The following is a 13,410-nucleotide window of genomic DNA, read 5'->3' on the forward strand; positions in this document are numbered from 1 at the left end:
AGCAACAGGTCATTGTCGACAACTTGCGCAGTGACGTGCAGCGAACCGGATGTCATGTAAGTCTATTGCAACACAGCTTTACTTTATTGTTCGCGTTGCGCATGCGCAGAAGTGTATTTTTTCAAAACACTTTCGCGCAATTTGAATACCGGCCACAGGAAGTGAGCGCTAAAGAGCGTCACTTCCTGCTTGGCCTGCTGCCAGAATGGAGATTACTGCTCATTGCCGCAGTAATCTCCGAAGGCTTTTGTTGGCATTGCGATGCAATCATCGATCAATTCTGAGTTATACATCAAACTAAAGAGAGCAGGACTAGGACAGTCTAATCACTGCACTTGAAGGCTGAGCAGTTGATTTTTTTAAAAAGTTAAAGGGGCACTATGGCAAAAAATTGTAAAATGTAAAATATGTGCAGACAAACAAATAAAACGTAATTTTTTTCCAGAGTAAAATGAGCCATAAATTACCTTTCTCCTATGTTGCTGTCACTTACAGTAGGTAGAAGAAATCGGACAGAAGCGACAGGTTTTGGACTAGTCCATCTCTTCAAGGGGGGATTCTTAGGGATTTATCTATTTTCAAAAGCACTTGTGAATGCCAGTTGCTCTGTCCAACTGCCAAAAAACTGTGTAGCGAGCAGGGAAGCTGGCCAGCATCATTGTTTAAATGCTTTTTAGAGAATATCTTTATAAAGAATAAAAGCCTTGCTGAGAATCCCCTATGAAGAGATGGGGCTTGATTCACTAACCAGCGCTAAGTGTTAGCGCCGGTGTGAAAAGCCCTTTTTGGCCACTAGTGTGCACAAACCTAGTTTGCGCGCAGCCCCGTGCACTGCGAGCGCAGCACGGGTGCACCGATATTAGTGCGCGGTGCGAAGATAATGTTGCACCAGCCGCCCCTTAAAAGTCGCACCCGGTGCGACGAAAATGGCGCATCGGGTGCCCCCGAAGCGGCGCATCATAGCGCTGCTTAACAGGCACCCAGTGCGCCATTTTCGTCGACATTTTCTCAGCCTCCTGTCACACTGAACTGCCATCAGCCAATCACTGAGGAGCAGGAATGTGGGGGGGGGGGGGAGATAACAAGCTTCCCTCTCCTCTGCAATGTACCAGAATAGAGCCAGGCTGACCGAGGAAAAGATACTAATTACAGCAGAAACATTTATGATTATATTGGAATGCTTGCAATGCAGATTGCATCATGTAAACTATATAATAAACACAGAGCAGTGGGTAAATGGAATTTGATTTTATGGCTGACAATCCCTCCTTATGCCTAGTACACACCATACAATTTTCTGTTAGATTTTCTGCGTTAGATTATTTTCTGTAGAGACTGGTCATTATCTCTGGTGCATTGTCCAACATGTTGGAAATTATCTATCTGGCAGGTAAATCTAACAGAAAATCTAATGCTGGGAATAGACGGTGCGTTTCTGCGGAACGATCGAGCCATTAGATGGCTCGATTGATAAATTCCGACGTGTCCGATCACCCGCCGGATCGATTACGCGCTTGATACTGCGGGCGGGACAATGGAAAAAGATAAGGGAAACGAGCAGAAGATAAGAGAAGCGCCTGCGGGGATGAGCGGGAATCGATCCAGGCGGCCGCGGGGACGAGCGGGCGGCATAATCGAGCTGCAGAAAGGCACCCATCTGCAACCACTCTCAAAGCTGAGAGGTAAAGAGGGACCCAGCGCTGTATGGTGGGCTGGAAAAGGATCCAGGAGGCCTCTAGTCTATCCTACAGGCTTTCCACTAATGTAGCAAATTTCTGACTTTTATATATATTTTTATATTTTTTTTTTGCTACTGCCTATTTTGGATACTTAACTTGGAACCCTCATAGGCTTTGCCTACCCTCCTCAGTCCGGCTGATCCAGCGATGAGACCCCCAAAGTGCAGCCGCAGTAGCACCGAGCTGCTCAGGCTTCGGTGTAAAAAACAGAGCCAGATATGTCCATGATGGATGCAAGGTGTGTGTGTGTGTGTGTGTGTGTGTGTGTGTGTGTGCGTGTGCGTGCGTGCGTGCGTGCGTGCGTGTCTCAGCGCTGGAATGGGCCGGTCGAGAAGGACAGGGAAGCCTCTTGAGGATCCAGAGGCTTTTCCCTCCTGAGGTGCAGGGGCGTTGCTAGCCCCAAAGGTCAGTGGCACGTGCCCTGGATCTATTCTGTGGTGCCCCAGGTGTTCCCCAGGTAGAGTCAGTTGTGGTGCCTTAATGGCAGGCTTGCTGGGAGCTGTGGTGCCAAGATGGGCACTGTGATGCCTTTATGGGGGCATGCAGGAAGCTGTGGTTCTTCTATGGGAGCATGCTGGGAGTGGAGATGGCCCGAACCTCCGATTTTCGGGTTGGCAAACTTCCGCGGAAGGTTCGGTTAGCACGAACTTTCGCGAACCACAATAGACTTGAATGGGGAGGCAAACTTGGAAAACTAGAAACACTTATGCTGGCCACAAAAGTGATGGAAAAGATGTGTCAAGGGGTCTAACACCTGGAGGGGGGCATGGCGGAGTGGGATACATGCGAAAAGTCCCGGGGAAAAATCTGGATTTGACGCAAAGCAGTGTTTTAAGGGCAGAAATCACATTGAATGCTAAATTACAGTCCTAAAGTGCTTTAAAACTTCTTGCATGTGTATACATCAATCAAGGAGTGTAATTAGAGTACTGCTTCACACTGACACACCAAACTCACTGTGTAGCGCACCGCAAACAGCCGTTTGTGCAGTGATGGCCATGCTGGACTACTGCGCAGTGCGCACCATGGCGAGATTGCTCTTCCTCACTCGGTGATGTCAGGTTAGGTATTGTCTGACTGCCTTATCAACTTTCGATGGTTCTTTCGCTACCATTGTTAAAGCTTACATCTATTTTTTCTACATTACATTTTCTACTTGCTGTTCAGTACCTGCAACGAAAATCTATTATGGAGGGCAAGTCTGCCATTGTGACCAAGGGTAATGGCCGGGGAATCAGGGTTCGATTCCGGTCCGAAGTGGGAGCCTGAGACCCATGCTGTATAAGTCCTGTACCTGCCCTGACCACGCTTTGCAGACCAGGCATCTGTGGTCAGACCCTTGACCAAGACAAATCAAATCAAAAGCATTTGTGTTATGGAGGGCAAGTCTGCCATTTATTTAACTGTGTGAAACTTTCTTTGGTACTTTCTCAGTACCATGGTGTCCACGGCGGGTAACCAAAAGGCCGAGGAATCCTGCTTCGATTCCGTTCCGGGAGTTGGAACCTAAGAAACGGCTACCACAAGGAAGGCAGCAGGCATGGCAGGGGATACACTGGTCCTGACTGTAAAAGAAAGAACCCACGACCAGGACTTTTTCGAGGCCCTGCTGTAATGAATCAACTTTAAATCCTTTAACGAGAATCTGTTATGGAGGTCAAGTCTGCCATTGTGACCACTGACCATGGGTAATGGCCGGGGAATCCTTCCTGGTCTGATTCCGGTCCGGAGTTGTAGCCTAAGAAACGGCTACCACCACACATTCAGGGGTGGGGGGAAATGAAGTGAAAGGTATGCACTGATTTGACTAATACAATGTGCAGTCACACAGGTGCAGCAGTTAACAGGTATGCACGGAGTGGTATATCACACTGCGTGCACTCACGTAGGTAGGTGGGTTCACTGAACCCAACAGCTAGGTAGGTATATGCAGTAATGGGTATTACAATGTGCAGCTGCCTATCACACACACAGGTACAGTAGTCACTGAATGTGCTGGGCCTGGCTGGCAGTGGCACTGCACACAGTATGAATTACAAAAGCTGTCGCCGCAACACAAGTGCAGTAATAATGGGTATTACACAATGTGCAGCTAATACAGTTAGTCACTGAATGTGGTGGGCCTGGCTGGCGGTGACACTGCACACAGTATGAATTACAAAAGCTGTTGCCGCAACACAAGTGCAGTAATAATGGGTATTACACAATGTGCAGCTGACTGACACAGGTAGTCAGTGTCACTAGTCTGATTGTGCTGGGCCTGGGCTGGCACAAACACAGTATGAATTATCAATGCTATCTATAATGCAACACAAGTGTCAGTGACACACAGAAAAAAAAATCACAAGAACAGGATTAGCTCTCAAAAGAGCTGTTGTGGGGTGCTATTATAGCAATAAGAATCAGCCAGGAGCAAGCGAACAAGCCAAGAGCCTAACTAATCTTTCCCTAGGAGAAACAGTCTGCAGCACCTCGCCCTACTCTCACTATAGCAGGCACACGAGTGAGTGTAATGGCCGGCGCTCCCTGCCTTATATACAGGGGGGAGTGGCTCCAGGACTGAGTGTAGCCTGATTGACTACAATGTGCCTGCTGACTTTGATGTAGAGGGTCAAAGTTGACCCTAATGGAGCATTATGGGGGCAAATCGAACTTCCGGGAAAGTTCGCTTTCGCTTGCGAAGGTGAACCACCCAAAGTTCGCCGGCGAACCGTTTGGCCCATCTCTAGTAAGAACTCCAACCAAGACTCCTGGCAGTCAGACACAAAACATTGCAAATATTGTTCTAGAGTCTGGTTGGTCCTTTCAGTTTGCCCATTGGTTTCAGGGTGAAACCCTGAAGAGAGTGACAGTTTTATTCCTAACAGATCACTAAAAGCTCGCCAGAAATGGGAAACAAACTGCAATCCCCGGTCAGACACGATATTTTCAGGAATTCCATGCAATCGCAAAATGTGAACCACAAACAGCCTTGCCAACTCTTTGGCAGATGGCAGGCCAGTCAGTGGCACAAAATGGGCCATTTTACTAAAACGATCAACCACAACCCAGATGACCTTTTTTCCTCCAGATGAGCTCAGGGCAAATCAACAATAAAATCCATGGCTAGGTGGGTCCATGGTTTAGAAGGGATGGAGAGTGGCATAAGATAACCTCGGTGGGCAGCCCGAGAAACCTTAATCCGGGAACAAGTAGCACAAGCTGCTACAAACGATTTAAAATCTTTAATTAAAGAGGGCCACCACACTTGATGGGACAAACGTTCGATCATTTTTGTCTCGCCAGGATGTCCTGCCAACTTTGATTCATGGAACAACTGTAGTGCCTGAAGGCGTAGATGTAGAGGCACATAACTAACATCAGGGGGTTTGTCAGATGGGCTTTCTTGTTGAAAAGGCTGTAAGGAAGCACTCAAGTCAGGAAACTCCTGAGTATTGAGTGCAGCCAACACACACTTAGAGGGAAGGATGGTCTCTGGGGTCACAGGAGTGGACACTTCTACTTCAAAACATCTTGATAAGGCATCTGCCTTCACATTTTTTGGACCTGGCTTATATGTTATGATGAAATTGAACCGAGAAAAGAACATTGCCCAACGGGCCTGACTGGGATTCAATCTCTTGGCTCCCTCAATATATTGTAGGTTTTTATGGTCAGTATACACAGTAATAGGATGAAATGCCCCCTCCAGCCAGTGTCTTCACTCTTCAAAAGCCATCTTAACAGAAAGTAATTCCCTGTTACCAATATCATAATTTTTCTCTGCCGGCGAAAATTTCTTAGAAAAGAAACCGCTCAGGTTTCCCAGAAAATTGGGACAACACTGCTCCTACTCCAACCTAAAAGGCATCCACGTCCACAAAGAATGGTAATGCCACCAGGCATGCTCGAATGTACCAAACTTCAATTTGGGTACATTTGAATTCGGGTCCGGGGAAAATTCTGATTCGGTTGCGATCGCCGAAATTCGGTTCGGATTTGAATTTGGTTCGGGATCGGTAACAAAATTCGGGAAAAAATCAGTGTTCGCGAATTCGGATGTGTTTTTTTCTTTTAAAGGGAAATCACATTTAAATAGGTGTAATTAAAAAAAACAAAAAAAATGTGATGGCGGTGGGAACACAGACAGCAGGAGGATAAATACAGCAGCAGCAGGAGGAGGAGTGGCGTGTGGCAGCAGACAATGTAACGGGGCTATGGTACTTAGCGTTGGTACCACGGCTGTAGAAAAAGACACCAAAATCAGGAGGTTCCGGACAGCAGTCATGAAGCCCACATTGTGTCCAATGCACAACTGGGACAGCACAGTTTACAACCCAGAAACCTCCGATTTTTTTTTTTTTTACAACAGTATATAGCTATTGTAGTGGCGTAATAGCTAGTGGCACAATAGCTAGTGGCGCATGGCAGCAGCACAATGGTGCACATCAATATGCAAAATACATCATTGGTGACAAAATACAAAAACAATACAAAATACATAATACAAGATGCAGAATTGGTAATGACAGTGATAAAAGTAACATGATGAATAAAATGGATAACGATTTCCAGGACACAAAAGGGGGAGAGAGTCCTGCTTTTGCGAGCTTACAATCTAAAGCAGCCATTCTCAACCGGGGTTCCGCAGCATTTTACTACTTCTGCAGGCCAAAATAGTCCCACTTCCCCATTTTCGTGGTACAAAGTAGTCCCACTCCTTTGCTGATGCAGCCGGCGAATTGATCTTATTCGCAGCTGGTGTATTGATTTTAGCCGCAGCACATCACCAAGCTGTGATTGGCTGGCTTTGCTTTTGAACAGGAAGGCGGGCAGCGACTACGTATGACAGCAAGGGAGAATGAGCAAGCAAGTGATACATCGGGAGAGAAGACAACAAGAGAGCACGGAGCCCCAGGAGAAGGAGAGGAGAAGCAGATGAAACACAAGAGAAGAAAGATGAAAATCAAGTGGGTGAGTATGTGTGTTCCCTTCACCCCACTGTGCACCGAGGATCTGGGAGTCATGGCTGCATTTGATATGTTTGTACCATGGCTTCATTTTATGTGTGAGGGGTCATAGGTGCATTTTATATGTGGGTGTCGTGACTGCATTTGATCTGTGGAGGTCATTGGTGCATTTTGTATGTGAGGCTCATTGCTGCATTTGATATGTAGTTATCATGGCTGCATTTGGTATGTGGGTATCATGGCTGGCTGCATTTTATATGATATATATATATGATATATATCCGCATCAGATTCTCTATAAAGGCACTGTAGACCTATAGGCACTTGATGATAGAAAAGCACTCCCCTCCTCGAGTGCCTCCCTCCTTCCCTCCCTATGAAGAGTCCCAAGCAGAGTGTAAATGAGAAGTTACTTACCCTGCTCCCTGCATTCCACTAACCAGATCTCCCTTAAAGAAAACCTGTAACTTTAAAAACCTCCCCGGGGGTCACTCGCCTCGGGTGGGGGAAGCCTCCGGATCCTATTGAGGCTTTCCCCTTCCTCCTCGGTCCCACGGCAGCGGCAAAAAAGCTCTGGGAACAGGGGCTGGATAAATATTTACCTTCCAGTCTCCAGCGCAGGATCGGCTCACCGTCTCGGAGATAGGTGGAAATAACCGATCGCTGTCGGGTCGCTCTACTGTGCAGGTGCAAGTCTCCTGCGCCTGCACAGTAGATCGGACCCGATAGAGATCGGCTTATTTCGCCTATCTCCATGCGGAGAGCCGCAACAGCGCCCCCGCTGGAGCCAGGAGAGGTAGGTAAATCAGCACTTGTCAGGCTTGTCGAGGGAGCATTCCGGGACACTTCGGGGAGCCAGCGCTGGATTGCCTGCAGCTACGGGGGAGTGGGAAGCCTCATTAGGACCCTTAGGCTTCCCCCTTCTGAAGTGAGTACTTTTATTTGTTACAGGATCTCTTTAAGGGGGTTCTGTGGATAGTAAAAAAAAAAAAAACGGACACATACCTGGGGCTTCTATCAGCCCCCTGTAGCTGTCATGTCCTGCGCCATCCTCCTATGATTATCCATTCCCCGCCGCCGGAACCAGTCAATTATCCCTCTAATAAGATGAACACAGAGCAGCGGGGGACAGAGGATCGTAGGAGGACGGCGCAGGACATGACAGCTGCAAGGGGCCGATAGAAGCCCCAGGTAAGTGTCAGTATTTGTTGTTTTAATAATCCACAGAACCCATTTAAGTCAGCAGCACCTCTAGCTCCTTAATACTGAGTGTATCTCTGGCTACCTAATACTAAGGGACACCTGTTGCTACCTACACAGGACAGAGTAAGTAAGGGAGAAAGTTCGGTGGGGGTTTGTAGGCTCGTGGAGGGTGAAGTCTAGGGTACCAGAACATCTGTGCCTATAGGCTCCAGTGATGTAAATCCGGGCCTTGGTTACCTACCTCTAAATACCTACCAATATTTGGGGGCTACCTTTGGCTACCAATACTGGGGGAGACACCTCTAACTACCTATACTGGGGGTGGCACTACCTTTGGCTACCTATACTTGGGGCTTCATGCCACAGGGCTGGAATAAAAATGTTGGAGGACACATCATTTCATGAGCTGAACAGTTCACGTTCATCACTGAGACATGAATACATCTCAGAACCCAGCAGGTCAAAGTTTGGTGGGGTGAGATTAGCAGTCTCCAAAGGAGGATATAATGAACAGGACAATTAAACGAGAAGAAGAGACGTGTGTGAGTGGTGATCAGCAATGTGTGGTGAAGGGTATAGTGCTAAAGACAAAGAGGAAGAAGAAGAGGTGTCTGTGTGGAGTGATAAGCAGTCCACAGAGGAAATTATAACTGTCAAAATTAAAGAAGATACATTTACAGAGCACACGTGAGTAATAAACATACTACGTGTAATTCTATAGGAAGTAAACAAGAGTTGCCAATTCTAGCAGCAATTAGAAAGGGGCAGCTTTCATTACAGCACCAGTTCTTGTAGTATTGGGGAGAGTTGATTTAGTTGGGGTGCATAGAAGCTGTACTTCATGTTGACCTAGCGGTTAAAGAATTCTATTCTAAACATCCTGACAAACCCAGGTTGGAGTGTTCACTCCTAGAGGGAGGGATACTATAAGGAATCTACCTGTTGATGTTGAAAACGCCGCAGAGACCCATTCTGAACCTGCCACCTCCGGGTCTCGGCGCTTGTTCCCTGCCGCTGGCCCTGCCAGTGACTCACAGTCCACGCAAGGTGATAGGCGGAGGGCTTGTTCGCAGTACGCCCTCCACAAGTGTAAACAGCAGTCAGCTGACTCGCTCAGCTGATAGAGTAGGTGTCAGCTGATATCTGAGCTTGCTGTGTGATTGGTTGTGCGGAAGGTGGCCGGCCACTGATTGGTGAATGATTGCTATTTAAACGTGCAGAATGCTCCTGTCATCGTCCATGATAAGCATAGCTTGGGCTAGTTGCTGGGTGCGCACTCTGATTACTATTTAGATTATCTGGACTTTGACCTCGGTTTGTACCTTGACTACTCTGTTGTGTTTGACCTCTGCCTGTTTACTGGATACCCCCCTGTCTGCTGCCTGGATTGACCTCTGCTTGTTTACTGGATAACCCTTTGCCTGCCACCTGGACTGAACTCTGCTAGTTACTGGACATTCCTTGTTTGCTGCCTGGACCGACCTTGGACTGTTACTGTACTCTCCCTATATGCCACTAGCTCTGGATGATAAATATGTCTACTCTCCTTATCAGTCAATCTCTCAGTGTGCATATAGATTGCCTCATTTGTCATACATCACCTGGAATTTCTGTTACATAACTTTGTATGCAGACTTGCAGGAGCTGTGTCTAAGTATCATCTGTTGCTACCTTGCATGCAAGTCTGCTGAAACTGACTCTTTGCCACAAATCAATTACTATTACTGTTGAATAGTTTTGCATTATACTTGGATATTCTTGAACTGTGTGAGATACTGCAGAACTGTGATGCTAGCCTCATCAGTGGCTCCTGTTGGTATATCTGCCTACTGCGTCAGTGTGTTTGCCCTGCTCGCCCAAGTCCTATTACGGCCAGCTAATGATGTGCCAGGCAGGGAAAGCTAGGTGACGAGCGAGACTTTAGCCTGACATACATGCTGAAACTGTGAAATATACTACCAAGCTTTACAATCTTGTTTAAGGTGAAAATGGTGAGCTTCTGAGGGGAACTGACAGCTAAGTAAGTATGTAATATTCATTTGAAAGGTACATCATGTGCTTATTTTAAATCATTTTACTCGATTCAGGTTCACTTTAATGCTTTAACTTACCATATCATGAATAACATGACAGAGCCCTAAGAATTCTGTGTACAGATGCTTCCATGTGGAAAGGAAAGACAGATTGGAAAATAATAATTTTTTTAGAACGCGTATGACCAACACATTTGCCACACTCAACACGACGCAATGTCTCACAAACAGTTTTTAATGCTCTACACATTTCCAACACTCAGCATATTAATTCTCACCTTTGTGAAATCTCTCATGAATGTCAAGGCTTGATTTATGCCCAAAACATATCCCACACTCAGCACATGAAAAGGACTTCTCACCAGTGTGAGTTTTGAAATGTGAGACAAGGTGTGATGTAGTCCTAAAACATTTCCCACACTCAGCACATGAAAAGGGCTTCTCACTAGTGTGAGTTCTGAAATGTGAGACAAGGTATGATGTAGTCCTAAAACATTTCCCACACTCAGCACATGAAAAGGGCTTCTCACCAGTGTGACTTCTGAAATGTGTGACAAGGTTTGATTTAGTCCCAAAACATTTCCCACACTCAGCACATGAAAAGGACTTCTCACCAGTGTGACTTCTGAAATGTGAGACAAGGTGTGATGTAGTCCTAAAACATTTCCCACACTCAGCACATGAAAAGGGCTTCTCACCAGTGTGACTTCTGAAATGTGTGACAAGGTTTTATTTCGTTCCAAAACATTTCCTACACTCAGCACATGAAAAGGGCGTCTCACCAGTGTGACTTTTGAATCCCCCGATCCTTAACACCCCCCCCCCCCCCCCCCCGGTCGTTGGCATCACAATGATAAAGTCACCACCCAGACAATCCCTTGCTGTTACTGGACAATTTACCATAATTCCCAGCACCACTCACCTCTCCTGTCAGCAGCTCCCTCATCTTATTGGTGACTTCCAGAATCTTCTCCTTGTGGAGTGTCTGAGATATCAGGAAGTGAGGTGGGGGCATCCTGATAGTCACATGATCACCAGCGTTCATTGGAGGAAAACTCTGTATAGAAAGACCAACAATAATGCCACATAATCTCCCAGAATCCTCTTTACCTCTCTAGTCAGGTGTGTGTTTTATCAATAGAGATACGAATAATGTCATGTGACCACCCAGAATCCTCCTCGCCTCTCCAGTCAGCAGGTAGAACATCTCCTTGGTGAGGTTGAACATCCGCTCAGTCATGTGAGTCTGGTCCTCATTCATCCTCAGTGATGTAGTCCTGTGATCCATAGATCCTCCTACGTTTTGATAATAAAGGGAGGACAATTTAGGTTGTACTGTTGTCAATGGTAGAACTACAGATACAGGATCCCACCTTCTCCCCATTGCTGTCACTTGTGGGTGGTCGGGCTATGCAAAGTATTGCAGGAAAGCATACAAAGTTTCTAGCTAGCTGTGTGCTATACTCACAGCGTGCTGCAGTCCTGTCCTCCCATCTGCCTCCTCTCCAGCTGGACTTCTCTCCTCACATCCACTGTTAGTATTCTTGTGATGATGATGCTGCAGTGTTGGTAGTGGTGGATGGATGAGGATATGAGTAGAGAAGAGACAGATTATGAGGCTAATGGGAGCAGAAGACTGGAGCACACTGTGACAGGTTGCTATAAACCATTGTAAATCCTTCCTTTTACTCTTCTGCATGGAGGTGCGGGAAGGGAGCAATGCTGGAGTGTGGACAGTGCTATATTGAGAAATAAATGGCATTACTGGGGTAGGGGGACATTACATACTTGAGGATAATGTCAATGATGGGGGACACAGGGGGACATTGCTATACCGAGAAATAAATGACATTACTGGGGTGGGGGGACCAGAGGAGCCTTAATCTACAGACCACCCAGGCAGTGGCTTGGAGTGGCTTTGATGGGGAAAGGCGCAATAAATTACTGTTAGTACAAGGGGAAAACATTCCTGTTCTGAAAGACCATTGTAAGGGACTGGAGAGAAATAGCCTTCTGCTCTGTTCACAAATAGCCTTCTGCTAAGTCTCTGATAAAGAATCATTCAGAGTTCAGATTTACAGACACTCCCTAAGAAGGTGTCTGGTTTATAGCTGTTCTCTGCCCCTCAACCCCAAGCCTGAGTGACTGACAACTAAGGGTATGTAGATAAAAAGTTATCTGTTCTCACAAGTGTTCTAATGAATGCATCTGATAAGGATTCATAGAAAGATTTGAGAGAGCCACTCAATATTCATTTTACATCACTGTACCCCCATATGCTGTGGAGTCTGCAGAGCGAGACAACCAAACAGAAAACTTTGCAGACAGCCCTCTGCTCTGCTAGAATGTCAGTCATAGGTGTCAGGAATTGGGGGTGCATTGCAGTGCGGCAAGCATATTGTGTTTGGGCAAGAGAGGCCTTTCAGGAATCCCCCCCCCCCTTGAAAATCCTGGGTTTACCCCTGCTCTCTGCCAGCGCTGTGTGCAGTACTTTAATCTGTGCTGTGCCTTGCTCTGTCTTTCATCTTGTTTCTGCTATTTCTTAAGTTTGTCCCCTCTTTTTCTGGCTCCTACAGCAGGGGTCGGGGTGTGCTGCCTGTATTTCTCTCTCCCGCGTCACCTCAGGTTTGAAGCAGGTTTTACCTGCTTTTTCAACTGACAGCCTAACGGTTTTCTGCTCGTGCAGGAGAAAATTCCAGACCTACCACGCCTCCCTCTCTGAGTGTATGGCAGCCAGAGCCAGCACCACAATCAGTCTGAGCAAGCAGCACCTAACCTGTGACAGCTGCTGGCCAGACAATTAAACATATCACTCTCCTCTCTTCTTCATACCTCCCAACTTTTTGAGATGAGAAAAAGGGACACTTAAGCCACACCCATGCCACACCCCTGGCCACGCCCCACACTACGCCCCTAGTCACGCGTACCATAAAGATTTCATAAGAAAAATATGTTTTATAATTTAAACCACACTGGTCCTTTCTATCCTGGTTAATTTTCCTTCATAGTAACATTTAAGATTAGTAATATATAAATTTAAAGGATGGGAATAAAGTTTAGAGTCAAACACATTTTTAGTATAGTATAAATATATATATTTATATAGAAAGAGGGACAAAGTCCTGAAAGAGGGACAAATGAGGAGGAAACAGAGACAGAGGGACAAGGCTCCCAAAAAGGGACTGTCCCTCCGAAAGAGGGACAGTTGGGAGCTATGCTTCTTGTTTGTCGCCTTGGCCAGGCTACAGTACTTAGGAAACATTTTACCTCAGGCAAACCAAACGTTAACTCTTCTGTCTTTACGTTAAGGAGAGATCTCTAAAGTTAACACTTCAAACCTTAAAGAGAACCCGAGGTGGGTTTTAAAAATCCTATTAGCACACAGAGGCTGGGTCTGCATATAATGCCCAGCCTCTGTTGCTATATTGTTCTCCCCCAGACACCCCCCCCCCCCCCTGCACTCTGCTTGCCCCATAAATCCAACCA

The 13,410-nt window shown here is 46.5% G+C and overlaps 2 protein-coding genes across 3 annotated transcripts in view; both read right to left on the reverse strand.

Moving 5' to 3' along the window:
• LOC137534566 (oocyte zinc finger protein XlCOF7.1-like) overlaps nucleotides 1-13,410 on the reverse strand; it is a 38,192-nt gene that overhangs the window by 15,523 nt on the left and 9,259 nt on the right. Inside the window, exons 1-2 of one of the 2 annotated variants that reach the window (XM_068256123.1) lie at nucleotides 12,385-12,526; nucleotides 10,847-11,220 (exon numbers count right to left, since the gene is read on the reverse strand). The gene's annotated coding sequence lies outside the window, so the exon portion shown is untranslated. Of the gene's footprint in view, nucleotides 1-10,846; nucleotides 11,221-12,384; nucleotides 12,527-13,410 lie in introns of those variants that run through there. The other variant, XM_068256122.1, reaches the window with a different exon arrangement.
• Nucleotides 10,108-11,185, reverse strand: LOC137536835 (gastrula zinc finger protein XlCGF71.1-like). The gene is made up of 3 exons (XM_068259025.1): nucleotides 11,072-11,185; nucleotides 10,847-10,981; nucleotides 10,108-10,653 (listed from the first exon to the last, which is right to left on the reverse strand). Exons 1-3 carry the CDS (start codon nucleotides 11,183-11,185, stop codon nucleotides 10,192-10,194), a joined length of 711 nt encoding a protein of 236 aa, XP_068115126.1. The 3' UTR covers nucleotides 10,108-10,191.

The sequence above is a fragment of the Hyperolius riggenbachi genome, chromosome 10, assembly GCF_040937935.1.
Source record: "Hyperolius riggenbachi isolate aHypRig1 chromosome 10, aHypRig1.pri, whole genome shotgun sequence".
Taxonomy (NCBI): Eukaryota; Metazoa; Chordata; class Amphibia; order Anura; family Hyperoliidae; genus Hyperolius; species Hyperolius riggenbachi.